The 22399-nt window shown below is 47.2% G+C and overlaps 1 protein-coding gene across 5 annotated transcripts in view; it reads right to left on the bottom strand.

The window, feature by feature from the left end:
- Window positions 1-22399, bottom strand: part of NGEF (neuronal guanine nucleotide exchange factor) — a 127078-nt gene that overhangs the window by 14711 nt on the left and 89968 nt on the right. For 4 of the 5 annotated variants that reach the window (XR_015161494.1, XM_086394206.1, XM_086394205.1 and 1 more), the window contains one exon: window positions 384-544. Coding sequence is in view for 4 of the 5 variants with exons in the window: in XM_086394206.1 (XP_086250332.1) it covers window positions 384-544 (161 nt within the window). In the remaining variant the exon portion in view is untranslated. Of the gene's footprint in view, window positions 1-383; window positions 545-4150; window positions 4265-22399 lie in introns of those variants that run through there. The other variant, XM_086394208.1, reaches the window with a different exon arrangement.

Genomic DNA, 22399 nt, shown 5'->3' with positions numbered 1-22399 from the left:
ATGCTTTGGCCACCTGATGGGAAGAGCTACCTCACTGGAAAAGACCCTGATGCTGGGAAAACTGAGGGCAGGAGAAGGGGACGACAGAGGATGAGATGGTTGGATGGCATCACCGACTTGATGGACATGAGTTTGAGCAAGCTCCAGGAGATAGTGAAAGACAGAGAAGCCTGGTGTGCTGCAGTCCATGGGGTCGCAAAGAGTCAGACACGACTTAGCGACTGAACAACAATAACAGTTTAGTTATAGCTTATTACAGAAAACTCCAAACATTCAAAAGCAGAGAAGCCAGTGTAGCAGGCATGCACCACCAGCCCCAGCCTCACCCCGGGTGAGAAGGAGGGACTGGAAGGTGCCCCACAAGGATCAGGGCACTGGCTCACCGCTCGCTGACGGCCATGACGTCCAGCACGTTGGAGAAGAGGATGTGGGCCTCGGACGGGTGCAGGATCTTCTTCAGCCGCTCGTTCTCCATGAAGTGGGACACCAGCAGGTTCAGGCTTTTATAGTAGGAGGCCTCAGAAGTGATGAGCTCGAACATGGCCTGGGACACCGGGCAAAGAAGACGAGAGGAGGGCCAGTGGTCGACACCCAGGGCTCACCTTTCCCCACTCTCAGACAGATGAAAGTGCAAGTTGCTCCATCGTGTCTGACTCTTTGCGACCCCATGGGCCATACAATCCATGGAATTCTCCAGGCCAGAATACTGGAGTGGGTAGCCTTTCCCTTCTCCAGGGGATCTTCCCAACCCAGGGATTGAACCCAGGTCTCCCACATTGCAGGCAGATTCTTTATCAGCTGAGCTACCAGGGAAGCCCAAGAATACTGGAATGGGTAGCCTATCCCTTCTTCAGAGGATCTTTCCAACCCAGGAATTGAACCAAAGTCTCCTGCATTGCAGGTGGATTCTTTACCAGCTGAGCTATGAGGGAGGCCCCTCAGACAGATGTAAAGGTTTTATTTTATTTTTGGCCACAATGCACAACTTGCAGGATCTTAGTTCCCCAAGCAGGGATCGAGTCCTCACCCTCAGCAGTGAAAGCTCCAAGTCCTAACCACTGGACCACCAGGAAATTCTCCAGATGCAAAGGTGGCCAGCACCCTTTCGGAGAGCTCTCGCCTGCTCACAATAGTGAAGCTGGAGACGCCCTCGTGTCCAAGGTCAAACACGAGAGGTCATCCATTCTTCAGAGCTCCGACAGCTGCCAAGGGTGGTGACTCAGGACTGCTTCCTGGCGAAGAATGGGTGGGAGACTCATCCATAGAGGGAGCCCCACTTCTACACACCCAGAAAAACGTTTAGAAGGAACCAGGTCATGATGTCAACCACAGATGTCAACAGGGGGTGGAATTAGAGGGTGAATCTCACTCCTTTTCTTTTTTTAAAAAGTTTCTTTATTTTTTTATTTTTGGCTGTGCTGGGTCTTCACTGCTACATGGGCTTTTCTCTAGTGGCGTCGGGCGGGGGCTACTCTCTAGCTGTGGTGGCCAGCCTTCTCACCGCTGTGGCTTCTCTTGATGCAGAGCACAGGCTCGAGGCAGGCGGGCTTCAGTAGTTGTGGTTCCCGGGCTCTATTGAGCACAGGCTCAATAGTTGTGGCGCACGGGCTTACCTGCTCCATGGCACGTGGGAGCTTCCTGGCTAGGGATCGAACTCGTGTCTTCTGCATTGGCAGGCAAATTCTTTACCATTGAACCACCAAGGAAGCCCTACTTTTTTCTTTTTACCCTTTCAACTGTCTGAGAACTGAAGAATGAGCATAGATTGTTTCTTTCATGGTCTGATTTTATAATGTAATCAACAAAGCAAACTTCATTTTGAAGAAGAGAGAAAAAAGAGAAAGAAATCCATAATCTAATAAGCTTTTTGGAGGCAGCTTCTTCTCTATCATGCTTATTATGTGATTATTGAGCCTATGAAACAACAAACTCACTGGACCTCTGTTCCCTCATGTATCGTCTGTGAAGCAGGGTGGCAATGCCAGCTCACCCTCCTCCTTCACTCACAAGCAAACTCATGACCCTTCCTGAGGCCACCCTGGGGCCACCCTCACCTTCCTCCCCACCCCCATCTCCCTCTGCTGTTTATCAACCTAGCATGGGTTCAGGTCCCACTGTGGCCACCCGGCAGGGACGGTCTAGTGGGGTGAATTGTGACCGCCTTTCCAAAGCTGCGGGGTTTTCCCGGTGGCTCGGTGGTAAAGAATCCACCTGCCAATGCAGGAAACGTGGATTTGATCCCTGGATCAGGAAGATCCCCTGGAGAAGGAAATGGCAACCCACTCCAGTATTCTTGCTTGGGAAATTCCATAGACAGAGGAGCCTGGCATGGGTTTGCAGACTCAGACATGACTGAGCAACTAAACAACTCCTCCATACCTGGGTCTACATCCCACCCTCTAGCATCTGCAAATGGGAACCTGTTTGGCAAAAGGGTCTTTGCCCATTAAGTTATGGATGTCAAGGTGAGGAGACCATCCTGGACTGAGGTCTAAATCCAATGACAGGTGTCCTTGTAGGAGAGGCACAGAGAGAGACACACAGGGAAGAAGGCCAGGTGAGGACCCAGGCAGAGACGGGAGGGGCGCTGCCTCAAGTCCAGGGACACCCGGGGCCACCAGGAGCGGAAGAGGCGGAACCTGCTGACGGTCCATTTCAGGCTTCTGGCCTCCGCAACTGGGGGAGAGTTAATTACCACCCAGTCTGTGGTCATTTGTTACAGCAGCCCCAGGGAAATAAACAGACAGAGGAGGGCTGGAGCCAGGAGAGCGATGAACGCCGGGGGCCCTGGTCCCCTCCCAGTGTCCCGACCGCCCCCCAGTCTCAGGCCTCCATCCTCTCCACTGGCTGGAACTCTGATCCGGGGTTCAAGACTCTGGCAATGAACACTAGTGCTCCCAGGGACGGGAGGGACGCTGGAAGGAAGGGAGGCAGGCAGGGAGAGGGAGGGAGGACCAGCGTATTCTCCAGACACACAAGGCGCTTTCCCACTTCATGCTCTCTGCCCGCCCCTGCCCCCCGCCCCCAGGAGGGGCACATGGAAGGTCCCATTTTACTAAAGGAAACAGATGCAGAGTTAAGTAATGCCCCCGAAGTTACCGCTGGAGGGTGCAAGACTCAACCCAGGGGTTTTCCAAGTTCTGGACTCTGCCCCCGACTACCCACCCCTGCCGACTTAGATGCAGACAAGGCCGGGGATCCAGTGGGGTCTGCAGGCAGCCTGCTGGGCAGCTACTCTGCTGCCTCCATGCAAAGCTCAGACAAAGAGTCGACCTGGCAAAGTGCTTTAAAATAAGCGACGTATCTTCAAGTTGGGCATGCCTAACAGCATAAACGGGATCTGGCCACGGCACTAGTGGTAAAGAACCCACCTGCCAGTGCAGGGGACGTAAGAAACGAGGGTTCGATCCCTGGGTTGGGAAGATCCCCTGGAGGAGGGCATGGCAACCCACGCCAGTGCCTGGAGAATCCCATGGACAGAGGAGCCTGGTGGGCTACGATCCACAGGGTTGCAGAGTTGGACACAACTGAAGCGACTTAGCCCAGCATTGCTGAGCAACAGCCTAAACCTGCCCAGCACCAGTGAGAAAGTCCACACACACACACATCACTGCAGGGTGGCCCAGCAGTGACAGGCCGCAGGCCACCAGCAGAGGAGAACTCTGCCTCCCCCACCCCAGTGTCTGTGCCGCACATAAGACAATGTGACGAGGCGCTGAAACGAGCCTGCAGCCTCTCTCTCCCCAAGTCAAGCGTGCTCGGTCTGCTGAAAGATTCGAAACCACACTCAGCACGTCCCGCTGGCCTCGCCCGCGTCTGAGCTGAGGCCCTGGCACGGAAGGCCCCACCCTCTGCTCTGCCAGCGTCCACCAAGCCCTGCCTGGCAAGGCTGCACTGGGCAGGAAGTTCCCAGAAGTGCCTCTTACAGGGGCTGAAACAAATCACTTTTCCTGCTGCTAAATTTAAGTTTCTTAAGAAAACGTCAAGCCATTAGAGCTTGCTAATTCTAAGCAAATATAACCGAAAATAAAAAACACCCTAAACCAAGACAGATGAGTGCTGCAGATACCGAGAGAGGAAAAGGACACCAGTTCCAGGGTGAGCGCCTCAGATAAGGTGTGTCTCCCCGAGCGACGCCCCTGAGGCACACCTGGGGTCGCAGGTGGGAAAGGTCCCAGATTGCCGACAGCATCCTCGTCCTGATCCCCTGGAGGACACGGGGCTGGAGGCCGCTGGGCAGAGGCAGGCGGGTCTTTCAGCCGCTGACACGCCGCGGGCGTTGGGCTGAATCACCGCTAATTGATACCGGCTGTGCCCATTCACCGCAAGCTCACTCCCTCTTTCTCTGTTTATAGGGCCATTAGTCATCTGTGGATTTTAGTTTTCCAGGGTGTTTGTCTTTATTTTATATGTCAGATTATTTGCCACATCAATATGGTTGTCTTTTCCTCATCAATATTATTTTCATCCTCAGTCATTCAAGCCTTTGAATGGGCGTGTGGAGTTGACAGGGATCCAGGCCCTGCTCATTTATTTACTCATCCATCCACTCACCCATTCATTCACTCATCCACTCATTCATTCATTCACCATTCAATCTTCCATTCATCTCTCATTCGTCCACTCACTGTTTCACTCATTCAATCATTCATCCACTCATTCCTTCATCCACTCATTCCTTCATCCACTCATTCCTTCATCCACTCATTCCTTCATTCATTCATCCATTCATTCACTCATTTATCCATCCACTCATTCATTCATCCATCAACTCATTCATTTGTCCACTCATTTATTCATTCATTCATCCATTCATTCACTCATTCATCCATTCATTCACTCATTTATCCATCCACTCATTCATTCATCCATCAACTCATTCATTCGTCCACTCATTTATTCATTCATCCAGCCACTCATCCATTCACTCATTCATCCACTATTCAGTCATTCATTCACTCATTCAGTCTTCCATTCATCTTCTCATCCATCCATCCATTCACTCATTCGATCAATCATCATCCACTCGTTCGTTTGTCCACTCATTCATTCATTCACTCATCCACTCATTCATTCACTCGTCCATGAACTGGTCCAGGCCCCCAACACTCCTCCTCTGTGAACTCCATGGACTCCCCTGCTGCCTCACACACTTCCTGAGGACCTCCCTGGTGGCCCAGTGGTTAAGACTCCGCCTTCCAATGCAGGGGACACGGGTTCCATCTCTGGTCGGGGAACTAAGATCCCACATGCCGCAGGGAAACGAAGCCCTCGTGGCAACTACTGAGCCCGTGTGCTCTACAGCCCTCATGACACAGCTAGAGAGAAGCCTGCGCCACAGCTAGAGAAGCCTGCATGCCACAAAGGAGACCCAAGTGCTGCAACTAAGACCCGAAGCAGCCGAATAGATTAAAAAAAAAAAAAAACGCACTGGGGAGAAAAAGACTGAGTTGCAAGAACTGCTGACCACTCCTCGATGCCCCTTTGCCAGTTTGGGCATCACTTTCTGTCCAAACCCAGGAAACTCTTGGCCGTGTTTCTCTCTTAGTCATCACCGTCCTGAGACACATCAACAGATGTGACACTTCACTGATAAACAGTGGCCATAAATGTCCTGTTCTCTCACCTTGTTTATGCAGTGTTGTCAGAGATAAAACACCAGCGAGCAAAGGATAGTAACAGCTGCTGCCTGTCCAGCTCCTACCCTGCGCCTGGTGTCCTGCTGGGGACCTCCAACGTGTCACCTCCCTCGGTCCTCACTACAGCCCTGGAGATCCCCCGACGGCTCCCCCTGTGCGGATGAGGGTGCCACAGAGCTTGTGAGTGGCAAAACCAAGGTTCACGCCTCATCCTTTGGATCTCAGGGCCCTGTGCCTGGACTGCCCTGCCAGGGACGCCCTTCTGCACACACATGCCCAGGCTTTCATGAGAGCCCATAGGCCGGCGGTGCTGCCGGGCCACGGCCCTGGCTCCTTGCAGGTCGACGTGATGTCACTTGTGTAGAAGCTCCCTCCTTCCCACCCTCCTTCCGGCTAATTGTCTTTCTAGCTTTACATGGTGCTTTCAAGTGGGTGCATGCATGTGGGTGCATGCATGGTAAGTCGCTTCAGTCGTGTCTGACTCTGTGCGACTCTATGGACTGTAGTCCGCCAGACTCCTCTGTCTAATTCCCCAGGCAAGAATACTGGAGTGGGTTGCCAGGCCCTCTTCCAGGGGATCTTCCCTACCCGGGGAGCGAACCTGGGTCTGCTGCCTTGCAAGCAGTCTCTTTACCGACTGAGCCACCAGGGAATCCCTTTCAAGTAGGTGCTTGAGACAGTTTGTTAAGGGAGAACCTCTAAAGCAGCTCTCAGATGGGAACCAGGCCTGGCATCGGGTGATGGGTCTTACTCCTGTACTGCCCACGGCTCACAACTTCTCGCGGCCGTGGGGCCTCTCTTCCCAAGAGTGCTATTAGCTGTGCCGGCCGTTCATCCTTCTTTCCTGGCTCCAGCCGGACTGGACGCCTGATGGCCCGTCTCCTCTACCACGTGGCTTCCTGCAAGGCCTGGCCCCAGTCAGCACACAGGAGACTGCATGCGTTTGCTGCGCACCTACTAGGAGCTGTGGGCCCTGGGGATCCTAAGAGGACCAAGACCTGATCCCTGCCCCCGGGGGGTGGCCAGCTTAGGAAGCCACCCTGCTGGGGAGCTGGGGTCAGTGACGCTATCTGCCCTCCCCAGCTCACTCGTTCCACAGACACATGCCCAGAGCCCCCTCCAGGTAGAGTATGGGCTCAGTGCTGGTGACACAGAGGGACACACACACTGGGCACAGCCAGTGACAGCTCTGCAGGGATGTCCACAGTGACTGGGGGCCTTCACCTTGGCAGGCAAGGGGGGAGGCAGGCAGCCAGAGACAGCAGGCTTCTGGAAGGGGCTGTCAGAGTCAAAGAACCGATAAGAGTTAGCTGGGCAAGAAAAGGAGGGGAGACAGGCGTATCCCAATGCTCATCACAGCACTGTTTACAACAGCCAGGACATGGAAGTCACCTAGATGTCCATCGGCAGACGAATGGATAAGAAAGCTGTGGCACATATACACAATGGAGTATTACTCAGCTATTAAAAAGAATGCATTTGAATCCATTCTAATGAGGTGGATGAAACTGGAGCCTATTATACAGAGTGATGCGAAGAGTTGACTCATTGGAAAAGACCCTGATGCTAGGAGGGACCGGGGGCTGGAGAAAGGGACGACAGAGGATGAGATGGCTGGATGGCATCACTGACTCGATGGACATGAATTTGAGTGAACTCTGGGAGTTGGTGATGGACACGGAGGCCTGGCATGCTGCGATCGCAAAGAGTCAGACACGACTGAGCGACTGAACTGAACTGAACTGATACAGAGTGAAGTAAGTCAGAAAGAAAAACACCAATATAGTATATTAATGCATATATATGGAATTTAGAAAGATGGTAACAATGACCCTATATACAAGACACCAAAAGAGACACAGATATAAATAATAGACTTTTGGACTTTGTGGGAGAAGGTGAGGGAGGGATGATTTAAGAGAACAGCATTAAAACATGCATATTATCATATGCAAAATAGATCACCAGTCCAGGTTCGATGCATGAGAAAAAAAAAAAAAGAGGGGGAAATCCCACATATCTCAGCCTGACTCCATGACCACGTTTGTGAAAATTCAGATTCCCAGGCGCCTCCCCAGAGCCACGCATAACCTGTCCTTCAAGAAGTTCCCCAGGTGGTTCTGAGGCATGGCAGAGTCTGAGACCCCGGTGTCAGGGCTGGGGCATCCCCCAGCTCCAGAGCCTCCCCGTGTACCTTTCTTTCTCAAGTGTCACCTGAGTGCTGTGCTGGGCACCTGCCCGATACCTGACTTCCCTGCAGTGCTGCTTCCTGGAAGGTGGGGAGAGGTGGAGAGAAAGCTGTCCGAGACCAGCCCTGCCCTCTGCTTTGGGCCTTGAGTCTTGCTGCTGCCAGCCGCGGCCACCCTGGGTGGATTCATGTCCTCCCTCTGCCAGGCCTTGCTTCCCGCGTGATCCGACTGTCCAGGCACAAAGCTGTGCCCACTTCTGTGGCTAGAAGAGTAATGCAAACCCCGGAGGCACTAGGGTGGACAAGAGTGACCGAAGAGGCTCACAGTTAAGAAGTGGCCCTTAGAGCATCTCTTTTCATCCTTGACTAATGACAATGCAGCTGGATTTCAGAGCCCAGGCCGAGTCCTGCTGCAGTGTGGTCTCTAGTCTGTGCGGGAAATGCAAGGAGGGCCGCCATGGGGGCCATGGGGCCTCGGTGTCACCCTGGGAGCTGACAGCTACTCCCCCGCTCACTGTGGGACAGAGGGTCACACATTAAGCGCGAGTTAACCTGCAGGCCCTGGGGGGCCTGGTGTGCCCCCACACTAACCAGCTGCCCAAACCCAAGCCTTGGCAAGCTCACACACATCACAAGCCGATTGTTAGGTTTTTCTCAAGATGGCTCGAGTAATAGGGTAGCTTCCAAAAAAGTACCAAAACAGATACAGATTTGAAAAGACACGTGCCAGAGAAGAGGTTCAGCCTCATTCACAACAAGAGAAATGCACAGGAAAATCACAATGTGGTATCATTTATGTCCAGCTCACTGGTCAAGATAAACTCACCGGATGTCGTACCTTCCTGGTGAGAGGGAGCCAGCACCTTCACACACACCTGAAGTGTGAAGACAGCCTGGTGATAAGGTCTCAAAATTTCAAAAGTATATAACCTTTCACCCAACAGTTTCACTTAGCAACTCCTACAGTACGCCATCGTACAGGTCTTTTATTATTATGCTGCTGCTGAGTCGCTGCAGTCGTGTCTGACTCTGTGCGACCCCATAGACGGCAGCCCACCAGGCTCCTCTCACCCTGGGATTCTCCAGGCAAGAACACTGGAGTGGGTTGCCATTTCCTTCTCCAATGTATGAAAGTGAAAAGTGAAAGTGAAGTCGCTCAGTCAAGTCTGACTCTTCGAGACCCCATGGACTGCAGCCTACCAGGCTCCTCCGCCCATGGGATTCTCCAGGCAAGAGTACTGGAGTGGGGTGCCATTGCCTTCTCCCTTTATTATTATAAATAATGCTGTAATGAACATCTGGGATACACAGCATTTCTAATTGCAAATGTCCATCAACAGGGTACTGGTTGAATCAATTATGGAATATCATAAGCAGTAGAGCTCCATAAAGCTTAAAAAAAAAAAAAGAAAGAAAAGAAAAAAAAAATAGGGACCTCTCTTTCAGCTGACCTGGAAATACTGTCAAAACATTTTGGCGCATTGGATAAGAATCTGCCTACCAATGCAGGGGACATGGGTTTGATCCCTGGTCTGGGAAGATTTGACACGTCACAGGGTAACTAAGCCCGTGTGCCACACGTACTGAGCTGGTGTGCCCAGCGCGTGTGCCCTGCAACAGAGAAGCCACCATGGTGAGAAGCTCAAGCTCCGCAACTAGAGAGGAGACCCCGCTTGCTGCAACTGGAGAAAGCCCGTGAAGAGCAATGAAGATCCCAGTGCAACCAAATATAAATAAAATTAATAAATTAAACAAACCCATTTTGCTAAGTTAAAAAAATAAGCGAGACATACACAATGTACATAGAGCATATCATTTGTGTAACACACACAGACACTGGCCCCAAGGGCCAGGGGTTAGAAGGGGAGGCTTTCTTCACCATAATTCTGTTTGCTTTGTTTGAGATGTATGTCAAGTATGTAAGTTATTTATCCAACAGATTTATTTTAAAAATGCTAAATGGTAACATCACTTTTTTAAAATAGGTACGTGCATGCTCAGTCACTTCAGTCCTGTCCAACTCTTTGTGACCTCATTGTAGCCCACCAGACTCTTCTGTCCATGGATTCTCCAGGCAAGAATACTGGAGTGGATTGCCATGCCCTTCTCCAGGGGATCTTCCCAACCCAGAAATTGAATCAGTGTTTCTTATGTTTCCTGCATTGCCAGGCAGGTTCTTTACCACTAGCAGCACCTGGAAAGCCCCAGATAAGTATAAATGCTTGCAATATCTGATGTTTTGGGTGATGGCTACTGTCCATCTTAAAGCATGGGACAATTTGGGACTAATTTGCTGAACTGTTTGGGGTTTATCCTATGGAGACAAATATATGATTCAATGAAGGTTGGTAAATAAAACAACCACGACTTAATTTTCTGATAGAAGTGTATCATTAAAAAGCACGAGCAGTTTCCTAGTCAAATGGACGGTCTTCTTTGGGGGGGGTGCGGTGGAAATGAAAGTATATTTAAGTTCTAAGTTGTAAAGTGAAAGTGAAGTTGCTCAGTCGTGTCCGACTCTTTGCGACCCCATGGACTGTAGCCTACCAGGCTTCTTAGTCCATGGAGTTTTCCAGGCCAAGAATACTGGAGGGGGCTGCCATTTCCTTCTCCAGAGGATCTTCCCAACCCAGGGATTGAACCTGGGTCTCCCACATTGTAGGTAGATGCTTTACTGTCTGAGCCACCAGGGAAGTTGTAAAAACAGGTTGAAAGCAACAAAAACACAACTCTGATTTCAGAGGCTGATCAGACCCAGACTGTGAGTCCTACCCAAACTGGCTAGCTCCCTGGGAAGTCCCCGCCCACCTTGTTCCCAGGGGAATGGAACTGGGAAACTAGTTCAGACACGTATGGGCGGTGTCACCACAGTGCCAGCCTGGTAGTGTGCGCATCCTTGTTTCCATGGAGATGCTCGAAATATCATGCCCTGCTCAATTTTTTGAGCTCTGTGCAGCCAGTCCCCCAAGATCACCGGGACTTCATCTTTATCTGGTCTGGGGACACAACCCACACCAGGGGCAGGGGTGACTTCTCCAGGGGCTGGTGTTAGAGCAGGACCCCAGCTTCTCCTTCATTTCTCAGGACACTGGTGCCAGGTGTGGCGAAAGTCAAGCAACGCAGTGACCGTCCCCACCTCTCCCATTTGAACACCCGCCCCTTCCTCAGCGGCCTTCTTCTTAAGTTTCTGATTTGAATATTTGTCTAGTTATTTTCTCAGACCATCATGTTCTCAATCAGTAATTGAGAAACCACTCCAAACAGGAGGGTGGGAACCAAGAGCTTCAGACTTAAGTTAAAAAACAAAAAGTAAACCTAGGAAATCCTACACAACAGCTAAGAGAACATGTTCCAATGTCAGCCGCCTGATTTTTATACTTTAAAGAGGAGGAGGGGAAACACACAATTTTATTCTTAAATCCCGATTCTTTCAGGGACCAATTGAGACTCAGACCGACCAAAAGGCCACCATTCGGGGGTATTTTCCTCGTGTGAACAGGAGTTCGCCAGGACCTGCTGCTTTTGTAGCTAAAGAAAGAGGTGTTCCAACAACAGAACAAGTTGCCTGACTTGCCTTGATAAATGAAAAGATGACCTGATGCAGAAGTCTCTGACGTGGAACATAAAATCTGAAGATCTCAGTGTTGTGTCCATTGCCAGATGTTAAATAGAAACTCACATTAAGCTCTTTAACATAAATAAGAAAAGTCAGTCCATAAAGACTCAGAGCGAAATGCACTGAAGCTCGCACGCCTGTGTTATTCACTACTGCCTGGGACCACGGTTACTCTTACGTCATCCTAACTTACTTAAATATTTTTGATCCGAGCCATTGAAAATGACAAAAATATCTTTATTTTCTATGCCCACTCTACTATACATGTAATGTTTGATCCTGCCTTTAAAAAATAGTAAGTCATGAATATTCACCTATTCTCTGAAAGCATGCTTTTTAATGATTGTGTCTTTGCATAGCTGTACAGTCTTTAAAATAAAAAGTGCCCTATTGGTGGGTATTTAGGATTCTTCCTCCATCCCTCCCTAGTTTTTGTTTGAAGGGACAGCCTAATAAATATTTGTGTACCTTTCTGATTATTTTTCAAGATAAATTTCTAGTAACAGAAACACCGGGCAGTGTACAAACACATTCTTGTAAGGAGACGGGTACAAATATTGCTCTCTCTCTCCCCATCAGCTGTGCTCAAGAGCACTCATTTAAAAATCCGCCCAACACGAGGTTTTAAATGTATTTATGTTCAAAAGTCTCTGCTAGTTTGAAATGCCCAGTGCCTCAGTGTTGCTTAACTGTACTTCTATCATTACCAGTGAGGTTTTTTTTTCCCGTTTTCATTTAATCACCAGCCACTTTTCTTAAGAGAATTGTTTAGCCTATTTTTCTTTAGGGTGCTCACTGTTTTCTTATCAAAGGGGCTTTCTAACTGATGGAAAACCTCAGTTTTGTTTAATGTACACAAAAAGAACTAATTTTCAGTTCTTTATATTTTCTGGACACATCTCGACATTCGGGACCTCAGTACCCCGACCAGGGATCAAACCAGTGCCATCTGCACTGAGAGGCAGAGTCTTAGCCACTGGACCCCAAACAAATAGTTTTTGCATGCTTATTTTATAATCCACCAAACAAATAGTTTTTGCATGCTTATTTTATAATCCACCACCTCCCTGAACTGCCTTGTTAGATCCAGTATCTTTGACTCCCTCAGGATCTTATGTAGGCAGCCAAGCCTGACAGATAACGGTGGGTCTGACTTTCCTTCTCTATGGGTTTATGTCTTGTTTCTCTCCTCATTGCGTTGCACTGGCCACAGCTTCCAGAACAACCGCAGGGTTATCAAGCATCATCGTTTTGCCTTCATTGCCACCAGCAATTCTTCATTACGCAGGATGCGTTTGTAGATCTGAGATGCTCTTTACAAATTTCAGCAAGTATGCTTCTGAGTTTTGTTTAGATGGAAATTGATGTACTATTTCCCTTTCCAACCTTTTTGAAGCTTGGGGTGTTTCTCTCCTCTGGCCTATTAATATGATAAATTTTGGTCTCAAACATTATACTGTGTTTGCAGTAATTTCTGTGCCCAATGTTATTCTTCTAAAGTATCTCCAGATTTGATTTTCTTATGCTGTATGTAAATGTCTGCCTTAATTCAGAGCCAGACAGATCACTGTTTTATTATATTTGGGAGGGGGGGCAGAAAATACTTAACCTAAATGAGGACATCTCTTTTTACAATGTGTCAGTTTTTAAATGAACATACAATAAAATTGACTTTTTGGTATACACAGATCTATGAATTTCGACCCTTGTATAGATTCTTGTCACCAACACTACAACCAGGACACATCACTTCAAACACGCCTGTGCTTCCCACTTGAGTCACAGCCTCCCCCCACCCCTCACCCCTGGCAACCACTCATCTGTTCTCTATCCCTATAGCCTTGTCATGTTCAGAATGTCATATAAGTGGAATCATATACTATGGAAACTTTCTGACTTCTTTCACTCAGCAAAATGCCTCTGAGATTCATCTGAGTTGTGTCAACAGTTCATTTCTTTTTATTACTGAGTAGTGGTGAAGAACCCGCCTGACAGATGTAAGCAACGTGGGTTCGATCCCTGGGTTGGGAAGATCCCCTGGAGAAGGAAACGGCAAGCCACTCCAGTATTCTTGCCTGGAGAATCCCATGGACAGAGGAGCTTGGTGGGCTACAGTCCATGGGGTCACAAAGAGTCGGACATGACTTAACGACTAAGCAACAATTTGTGTCACTGTTCCTGTGTCTATTTATCCATCTGTTAGAGGACACTGAGTTGTTACCAGCTTTTGACAATTATGAACAGACTTAGTACATCTGTGTACAGATTTCTGTATGAACGTAGATTTTTGTTTCTCTGGGGTAGTGGCTCTCAGCTACAAACTATTTTTGCTCCCTGGATGATACTCAGCGAGGTGGAGAGACATTTTGGGTTGTCATATGTCAGGGCAGGGGTGCTACAGGCATCCGGCAGCAGAGGCCAGGGATGGTGCTAAACCTGCAAAGAACAGGAAGGAGAGCATGCCCGAACGAACGAAGGAGGAAGCAGCCCCAAATTCAATAGCGTTGCTATGGAGACACTGCTCTAGGTAAATAGCCAGGATTGGGATCTCCGGCTTGGAGGGAAGTGCATGTTTCACTTTATAAGAAGCTGTCAGTGACTCTCCAGAGCAGCTGCGCCATTTTGAAATCAGCAGTGTATGAGAGTTCCAGTTGCTCCACACCAGCGCTGGGCGTGTGTTTTAAGTGTTTCTAGTCAGTGTTTACCATTTTTAAAAAATATTTATTTTTTTATTTGCCTGTGTTGAGTCTTAGTGGTGGCGGGCGGGCTTCTCTAGCTGTGACTCTCAGGCCTAGCAGTGCTGCAGTACGTGGGATCTTAGTTCCCGGACCAGGGACTGAACCGGCATCGCCTGCACTGCAAGGCGGACTCTTAACCACTGGACCACCAGGGAAGCCCTAGTGTTCATTTTTAGTTCTAAGAGGTTTTTTTTTTCTTGGTAGATTCTTTGAGATTTTTTGCATCCACATCATACCATCTGCGAAGAAGGGTAGTTCGTTCATTTCTAACTTCTCTGGAGACTTCCTCTTTAACTCAGGGATTACACAGAAACATGCTGCTTGATTTCCAAGTGTTAGGAGGTTTTCCTGTTCTCTTTATGTCGTTGATTTCTGTTTAATTCTATTATGGTGAGGTCACACTCTGTGTGATTTAAATTCTTTTAATTTGTTAAAATGTGCTGTGGTCTATCTTGGTGAATATTCCAAGTACACTTGAAAAACAAAGTGTATTCTGCTACTGTTGAGTAGCTGCTGCTGCTGCTGCTAAGTCGCTTCAGTCATGTCCGACCCTGTGCAACCCCATAGACGGCAGCCCACCAGGCTCCCCCGTCCCTGGGATTCTCCAGGCAAGAACACTGGAGTGGGTTGCCATTTCCTTCTCCAATTCATGAAAGTGAAAAGTGAAAGTGAAGTCGCTCAGTCGTGTCTGACCCTCAGCGACCCCATGGACTGCAGCCTACCAGCCTCCTCCGTCCATGGGATTTTCCAGGCAAGAGGACTGGAGTGGGGTGCCATTGCCTTCTCTGACTGTTGAGTAGAGTGCCTTATAAATGTTAATTCATTCCAGTTGGTTTGAGGGCATTCAATTCTTCTTATATCCTTACTGATTTTATGTTCCTAGTTCTCCTAATTACTGAGAGGAGTGCTGACGTCTTTATAATTGTGGATTTTATTTTTAATGTGAAAATGGGTAGCGCTAGTAGAGAGGAACCCGCCTGCCAATGCAGGAGACAGAAGCAACATGGGTTTGATCCCTGGGTTGGGAAGATCCCCAGAGAAGGAAATGGCAACCCAACATTTCTGATTTGAGGTTTTTACATCGTTTAAACTTATTTTCTTGTTTTGCTGGATTGTAGTCAGACAGTAGGACCTATACAATTTTAATAAATATTTACTGAGCTTTTTCTTAAGGCTTAATGTACAGCCACTTTTTGATGGTGTTTATGGACATTGAGCAGAGAAGATAATGGCACCCCACTCCAGTACTCTTGCCTGGAAAATCCCATGAACGGAGGAGCCTGGTGGGCTGCAGTCCATGGGGTCGCTAGGAGTCAGACACGACTGAGCGACTTCACTTTCATGCATGGGAGAAGGAAATGGCAACCCACTCCAGTGTTCTTGCCTGGAGAATCCCAGGGACAGCGGAGCCTGGTGGGCTGCCGTCTATGGGGTCGCACAGAGTCGGACACGACTGAAGTGACTTGGCAGCAGCAGCAGCAGCAGCACAGACATTGGGAAATAAAATATTGCCTCTTTTTTGAGCACTGTGTCCAATAGAAATATAATGTGGGTCTCATATACAATTTAAGGTTTTCTAGTAATCATATTTTAAAAAAGGTCAAAAGAAATTTTAATATATTTAATCTAATATATCCAGGATATTAAGTCAACATGTAATACAAAAACGATTGATAAGATAGTTTGCTTTCTTTTTCTGTGTCTCAAGTCTGCAAGATTTGGTATTTGTTTTACACACTCAGCCCGTTTCAATGAGGACTGGTCATATGTTAGGTATTAATGAGCCACGTGTCACCGGGGGCTAATGAAGTGGGCAGAGTTCAGTGAAAATATCTAAAGTCAGCCTCACTCCCGTCCTCAGGCCCCTTGTGTCCCTGCTATGCCCCACTTTTACAGAAACAGTGCGGTGGGCATGACAGCTTCCGTGCATGTCTCTGCCTGACTCTGCTCTACTTGGGCTTTCTCATAGTTACCTGTCCCTGTAAACTGTACCTCTTGGGAATGGCCTTCCTAATCATACAAAACAACATCCAGAAGATTAGGTTTAAATGAACTAAAAAGACTGATGGACTTTCTATAAAAATGAGAAAAGATTTTTAAGTGGAGAAAGATACAACTGAAGAAGGCTTGAGCATCGTCAGCCTGCTGCCAGCTCCTTATCTGTACTAACTCGTTTGATCTTCACAACCCTGTGTATGAGCTCAGGTTTACAGAATAGGAAGCAGAGGCACAGAGAAGTTACGTAATGTGTCCAACTTCTGGGTCGGGAAGATCCCCTGGAGAAGGGATAGGCTATCCACTCCAGTATTCATGGGCTTCCCTGGTGACTCAGATGGTAAAGAATCCGCCTGCAATGTAGGAGACCTGGGTTTGATCTCTGGGTGGGGAAGATCCGCTGGAGGAGGGCATGGCAACCCACTCCAGTATTCTTGCCTGGAAAATCCCCATGGACAGAGGAGCCTGGCGGGCTACAGTCCACGGGGTTGCAAACAGTCGGACAAGACTGAGCAACTAAGCACAGCACAGCTAAGAAGTAGCAGAACCAGGATTCAAACCCAGGCAGCTGGGCTCCAGCGCTTATATGCATAAACTCTGTGCTACATCACCCACCCCCATGTTTTTACTGTGGGAGAAAATATTTCAAACATATAAACAAATTATACCCAGAATACGTAAAAACCTGCTCTCCATCAAGAAGACAAACAAAGATAACCGTATAGGAAAAAGGGCAAAGAATAAGAACAGGCAATTCACAAAGAAAGGGAAACAGCCAGTGAGCATGAGAAAAGATGCTTGGGGACTTCCCTGGTGGTCCAGAGGTTAAGAATCTGCCTTGCAGTGTACGGATGAGGGCTTCACCCCTGGCTGGATCCCTGGCCGGGGAACTAAGATCCCACGTGTCGTGAAGCAACTAAGCCTGTGTGCCATCACTCCTGAGCCTGTGTGACACAACCAGGGAGTCCGTGCACTGCAATGAAAGATCCCATGCGCCACAGGGAAGACCTGACACAGCCAATTCAACACATTAAAACAGAAGAGAAGCTCAACTTATGTCATCAAGGACAGGTGGGTTAAAAACAACGCCCGGTTTTTCATCCTACAGATTAGAGCAAAAATCAAGAAGTTTGCTAACAAGGCATGAATATATGCTTTCTTTGCTGTAGTTGTGTGACATTTGAACTGCCTTTTGAATGGCAATTTGGTGTGTCAACTACAAATCGCCACTTGCCAAGAGCATTTGCCAGTGACTGAATAACAAGGGCTTCCCAGGTGGCCCTAGTGGTAAAGAACATGCCTGTCAATGCAGGAAATGTAAGAGACATGAGTTCGATCCCTAGTGGGGAAGATCCCCTGGAGGAGGGCATGGCAACTCGCTACAGTACTGTTGCCTAGAGAATCCCATTGGCAGAGGAGCCTGGCGGACTACAGTCCATGGAGTCACAGAATCGGACACAACTGAAGTGACTTAGCACGCATGCACGCATGCACATCAAGGGCATTTGCCATCTGCCTCTGTGGAGACTGAGCCCTGTGCTGCTGCAGCTGTTGACCTTCAACATCCCCAGAGAGAGTTCAGGGTGGAGAGTGAGGCACTCTGTGCTCCAGGGAATGTGGTGGAATGGGTCTTTAGATAGTTAGATATTTTCAGGAACTCATTTCATGACCCAATCCTTGCATCTCCTCCTATCTAGAAAAGCACTAAATCCTTTCATGATGATATCAGCTCCTCCTGACTAGCAGAAAGCCTTTGTAAAACAAATGCTTGATTGCACTGAACTCCTCTTTCACCAGAATCTTACACATTGACCTTGCCCCACTGCCTCTTTGGAGCAGGCTCTCAGAGCGATCTGAGGGGCTGTCTCTCAGGCTGCAGTCCTCATTTTGCCCCAAATAAAACAACTTGCAACTCTCATGTTGTGCATCTCTTTAGTCGACTGGGAGTATCCAGAAATCCCGTGGACAGAGGAACGTGGCAGGCTACAGTCCATGGGGTCTCAAACAGTCAGACACAACTTAACTAAACCACCACACCACCACCACCATCATCTAAAACGCACTTCACTTTCAACCCACAATTCCATTTCTGGGTATTATCATACAGCTGGGGCTTCCCAGGTGGTACTAGTGGTGGAGAATCCACCTGTCAGTGCAGGAGATTTAATAGACGTGAGTTCCGTCCTTGGGTCAGGAAGATCCCCTGGAGGAGGAAATGGCAACCCACTCCGGTATTCTTGCCTGGACAAATTCCACAGACAGAGGAGCCTGGCAGGCTACAGTTCAAGGGGTCTCAAAGAGTCGGACACGGCTGAGTGTCTGAGCACGGAGTGACTGATGGATCGGACAGCTGTGGTCTTCTGATTAGACAGCTGTGGTCTCCTGGGAGCATGAAGATGCAGGCCCACAGAGGTTCTCCTAACCAAGCCCTGAGTGACCCATGCTCCTGCGAGGATGCATTGCGGGCTGGTCACAGGCTGTCCCCCACCGCGCCCTCCCTTGCCACCTGAAGCTTCTCTCCCCACCTGTGAGCCCCTGTGCTTGTCCTTAAACTTATTCAAGCCGTCGTACTTGTTCTGCAATTATGTCCTTAAGTGAAAAAAACTGAAGAATTTTCAGTGCAAAGGGAGTTGTTTTTATGAAAGTTTTTATGAAAGCTTTTTAGGAAGCTCTCAGAGGTCAGTGAAAGTCAAGTTGCTAAAAACCAAAACCAGAATCAAACTGCTCTTGAATAAAACAAGTGTAAAATATGGGGACAGCATCATAGGGATCGATAAGGATTTTGCACTTAAGAGTCTTCACAAGTGTCTACTTGTGAAGTCCAAAATCACACAGAGTGTAATGACTAATTTGTCAGGAGAAAGTGAAAACAGTTGGTCCTCCAGGCCTGCACACAAATGTACATGGTTTACATTTTGCAATGAAAATGAAACAATGAAATAAATAATGAAAATGTATTGAGTATCTTATTTAATTTTAAAACTTGTAAATAAAGCAATAATCTTTAACTGTACAAAATGACATCACTGTTTTCTTTGGTAACTTTTCTTGCTCTGAATTCTAACTTGTGTGATAATATCATGGGTTTAGTTTTCTCATCAGTCGGATAATTTCTGGCTTTCAATGGAGGATTTAAGCAATTTACATACATGGTGATAGCATTATGTTTGCTGTGAACTCTGCCACCTTATTTTATGCCATTTGTGTTTTTATGCTGACCTTTTACTGTTTGCTTTCCTTTTCTTACAAGATCCCTGCTTTCTCTGCTTTTGGCTGGTTGTTGTAAGAGATTTATACCATGTTTTAAGTTCTGCTGGGGTTTATCTCTAAGCTTTCCAAAGTAATTTAAATTTATTTATCTAATTATCAAGGTAAAAAAAAGAAAAAAGAATTCTCTCAAAAACTAGACACTTTTCCTTATTTTGAGGACTAGGAAAAAGGCCCATGATGCTAATATTGTGTGAAAAAAAAGCCAAATGCAAAATTGCACTGTATAATTCCTTTTATATGAAAGTCAAACTTAGGGATGGTGCAAGGGAAACAAAAGCAAAAACAAACGCATGGGACTACGTCAGACTAAAAACCTTTTGCCCAGTGAAGGAACCTATCGACAAATGAAAAGGCCACCTACTGATGGCAGAAGATATCTACACACGATATATCTGATAAGGGATTAATATCCAAAGTATTCAAGGAGCTCGTACAACTGACCATTAAAACACAACTTGATTAAACACTGAGCAGAGGATCTGAATAGATGTTTTTCCAGAGAAGACACACAGATGACCAAAGACATGAAAAGATGCTCCACGTCACTGATCATTAGGGAAATGCAAATCAAAACCACAGGGAGTTGTCACTTCACACTTGTTAAAATAGCTATTATCAAAAAGACAAAGTGTTGGTGAGGATGTGGAGAAAAGGGAACATTCATGCACTGTTAGTGCGACTGCAAATCGATTCAGCCACGGTAGAAAACAGTATGGAGATTACTCAAAAATTAATAATAGAACTACCATATGATCCAGCAATTCTACTCCTGGGTATTGATCTGAAGAGAACAAAAACACTAATTTTAAAGATATCTGCACCTCTATGCTCACTGTAGTATTTACAGCAGCCAAGATACAGAAGCAACTTAAGTGTTCATCAACAGATGAACCGATAAAGAAGATATGTTATACACACACACACACTATGGAATAATTGCCATAAAAAAGAATGAAATCTTGCCATTTGAGACAACATGGATAGAACTAGAGAGTATTATGCTAAGTGAAATAAGTCAAAGACAAATACTGTAAGTGTATAAGATTCACTTATACGTGGAATCTAACAAACGAAACAAATGAACAAACACAACAAAATAGAAACGTACAGAAAATAGAGTGGGTGAGGGTTGGGGAAGGAAAGAAATAGGTAAGGGGGACTAAAAGGTACAGATTTCCAGTTGAAAAATAAGCGAGCCCTGGGTGTGACATGCACAGGGTGGGGAATACAGTGAAGAGTGAGAGGAGTGAAGTTGCTCAGTCACGTCTGACTCTCTGTGACCCGCGGGACTGTACAGGCTCCTCCATCCATGGGATTCCCCCGGCAAGAATACTGGAGTGGGTTGCCATTTCGTTCTCCAGGGGATCTTCCCGACCCAGGGATGGAACCCAGGTCTCCCGTATTGCAGGCAAACTCTTTATCGTCTGAGCCCCCAGGGAATCGGACCGTAGTGAATCCCTATGTAACACTCCTGTATGGTGGCATGCTGTAACCAGACTAAGCCAAAACACTTTAGGTGACCATTCTGAAATGTATAGAAGAACCAAATCAGTACGTTGTGTAACAGGAACTAATGCAGTGTTGTAGATTAATTATATATCAAAAACAAAAAGCTTATAGAAAAAGAGATCAGACTACGGTTAACAAGCCCAGGGTGGGGTGGGATGAAGTACAGGGATGGGGAAAGGGAATTGACTGAGGCAATCAAAAGGCAGACACTTCCAGTAATAAGATGTAATGTATAATATGATAAATATAATTAACACTACTGTTAATTATATGTTATATATGAAAGTTAAGAGAGTAAATCCTGAGTTCTCAGTGTAAGGAACATTTTTTTCTTTAATTTTTTAGAGTTGTATCTAATGAGATGACAGAGGACCACTAAACTTACTGTCTACTCTCTGATGATAAGAAGGGGCTTGTGCAAGTTTCCTGGCAGGAGGGACTGGCTGTGGGGAAACACTGGGTCTTGCTCTGGTGCAGGGCTACGCTCAGCAAATCTTTAATCAAATGTTCTGCTGATGGTGGGGTTCGTGCTCCCTCCCTGTTATTTGTTTGGCCTGAGGCAGCCCAGTCTTGGAGTCTACAGACTCTATGGTAGAAAAGGCTGAGCCAAAGCAGAAACAACTCCCAGCTGTGGATGTGTCTGGTGGTGACAGTCAAGTCTGACGCTGTAGAGAACAATCCTGCATAGGAACCTGGAATGTTAGATCCATAAATCAAGGTAAGTTGGACGTGGTTAAGCAGGGGATGGCAAGAGTGAACATCGACATCTTAGGAATGCAGTGAGCTAAAATGGATGGGGGTGGGCAAATTAATTCAGATGGCCATCATATCTACTACTGTGGACAAGAATCCCTTAGAAGAAATGGAGTAGCCCTCATAGTCAACAAAGGAGTTCAAAATGCAGCACTTGGGTACAGTCTCAAAAATGACAGAATGATCTCGTTTCCAAGGCAAACCATTCAATATCACAGTAATCTGAGTCTATACCTCAAGGACTGATGCCAAAGAATATGAAGTTGAATGGTTCTATGAAGACCTACAAGACCTTCTAGAATGAACATCAAAGAAAGATGTCCTTTTCATCATAGGGAACTGGAATGCAAAGTCATGAAGTCAAGAGATACCTGGAGTAACAGGCAAGTTTGGCCTTGGAGTACAAAATGAAGCAGGGCAAAGGCTAACAGAGTTTTGCAAAGAGAACGCACTGGTCATAGCAAACACCCTCTTCCAAAAACACAAAAGAAGACTCTACACATGGACATCAGCAGATGGTCAACACTGAAATCAGATTGATTATTTTCTTTCCAGCCAGAGATTGAGAAGCTCTATACAGTCAGAAAAAAAAACAAGACCGGGAGCTGACTGTGGCCCAGATCATGAACTCCTTATTGCAAAATTCAGACTGAAATTGAAGAAAGTATGGAAAACCACTAGACCATTCAAG

This window comes from Bos grunniens, chromosome 3 (genome assembly GCF_055505025.1).
Source record: "Bos grunniens cultivar Pamir isolate PY7600 chromosome 3, Bosgru_T2T1.0, whole genome shotgun sequence".
Lineage (NCBI taxonomy): Eukaryota > Metazoa > Chordata > Mammalia > Artiodactyla > Bovidae > Bos > Bos grunniens.
The sequence above is the reverse complement of the archived record's forward strand: the minus strand, read 5'-3'. Positions and strand labels throughout refer to the sequence as shown.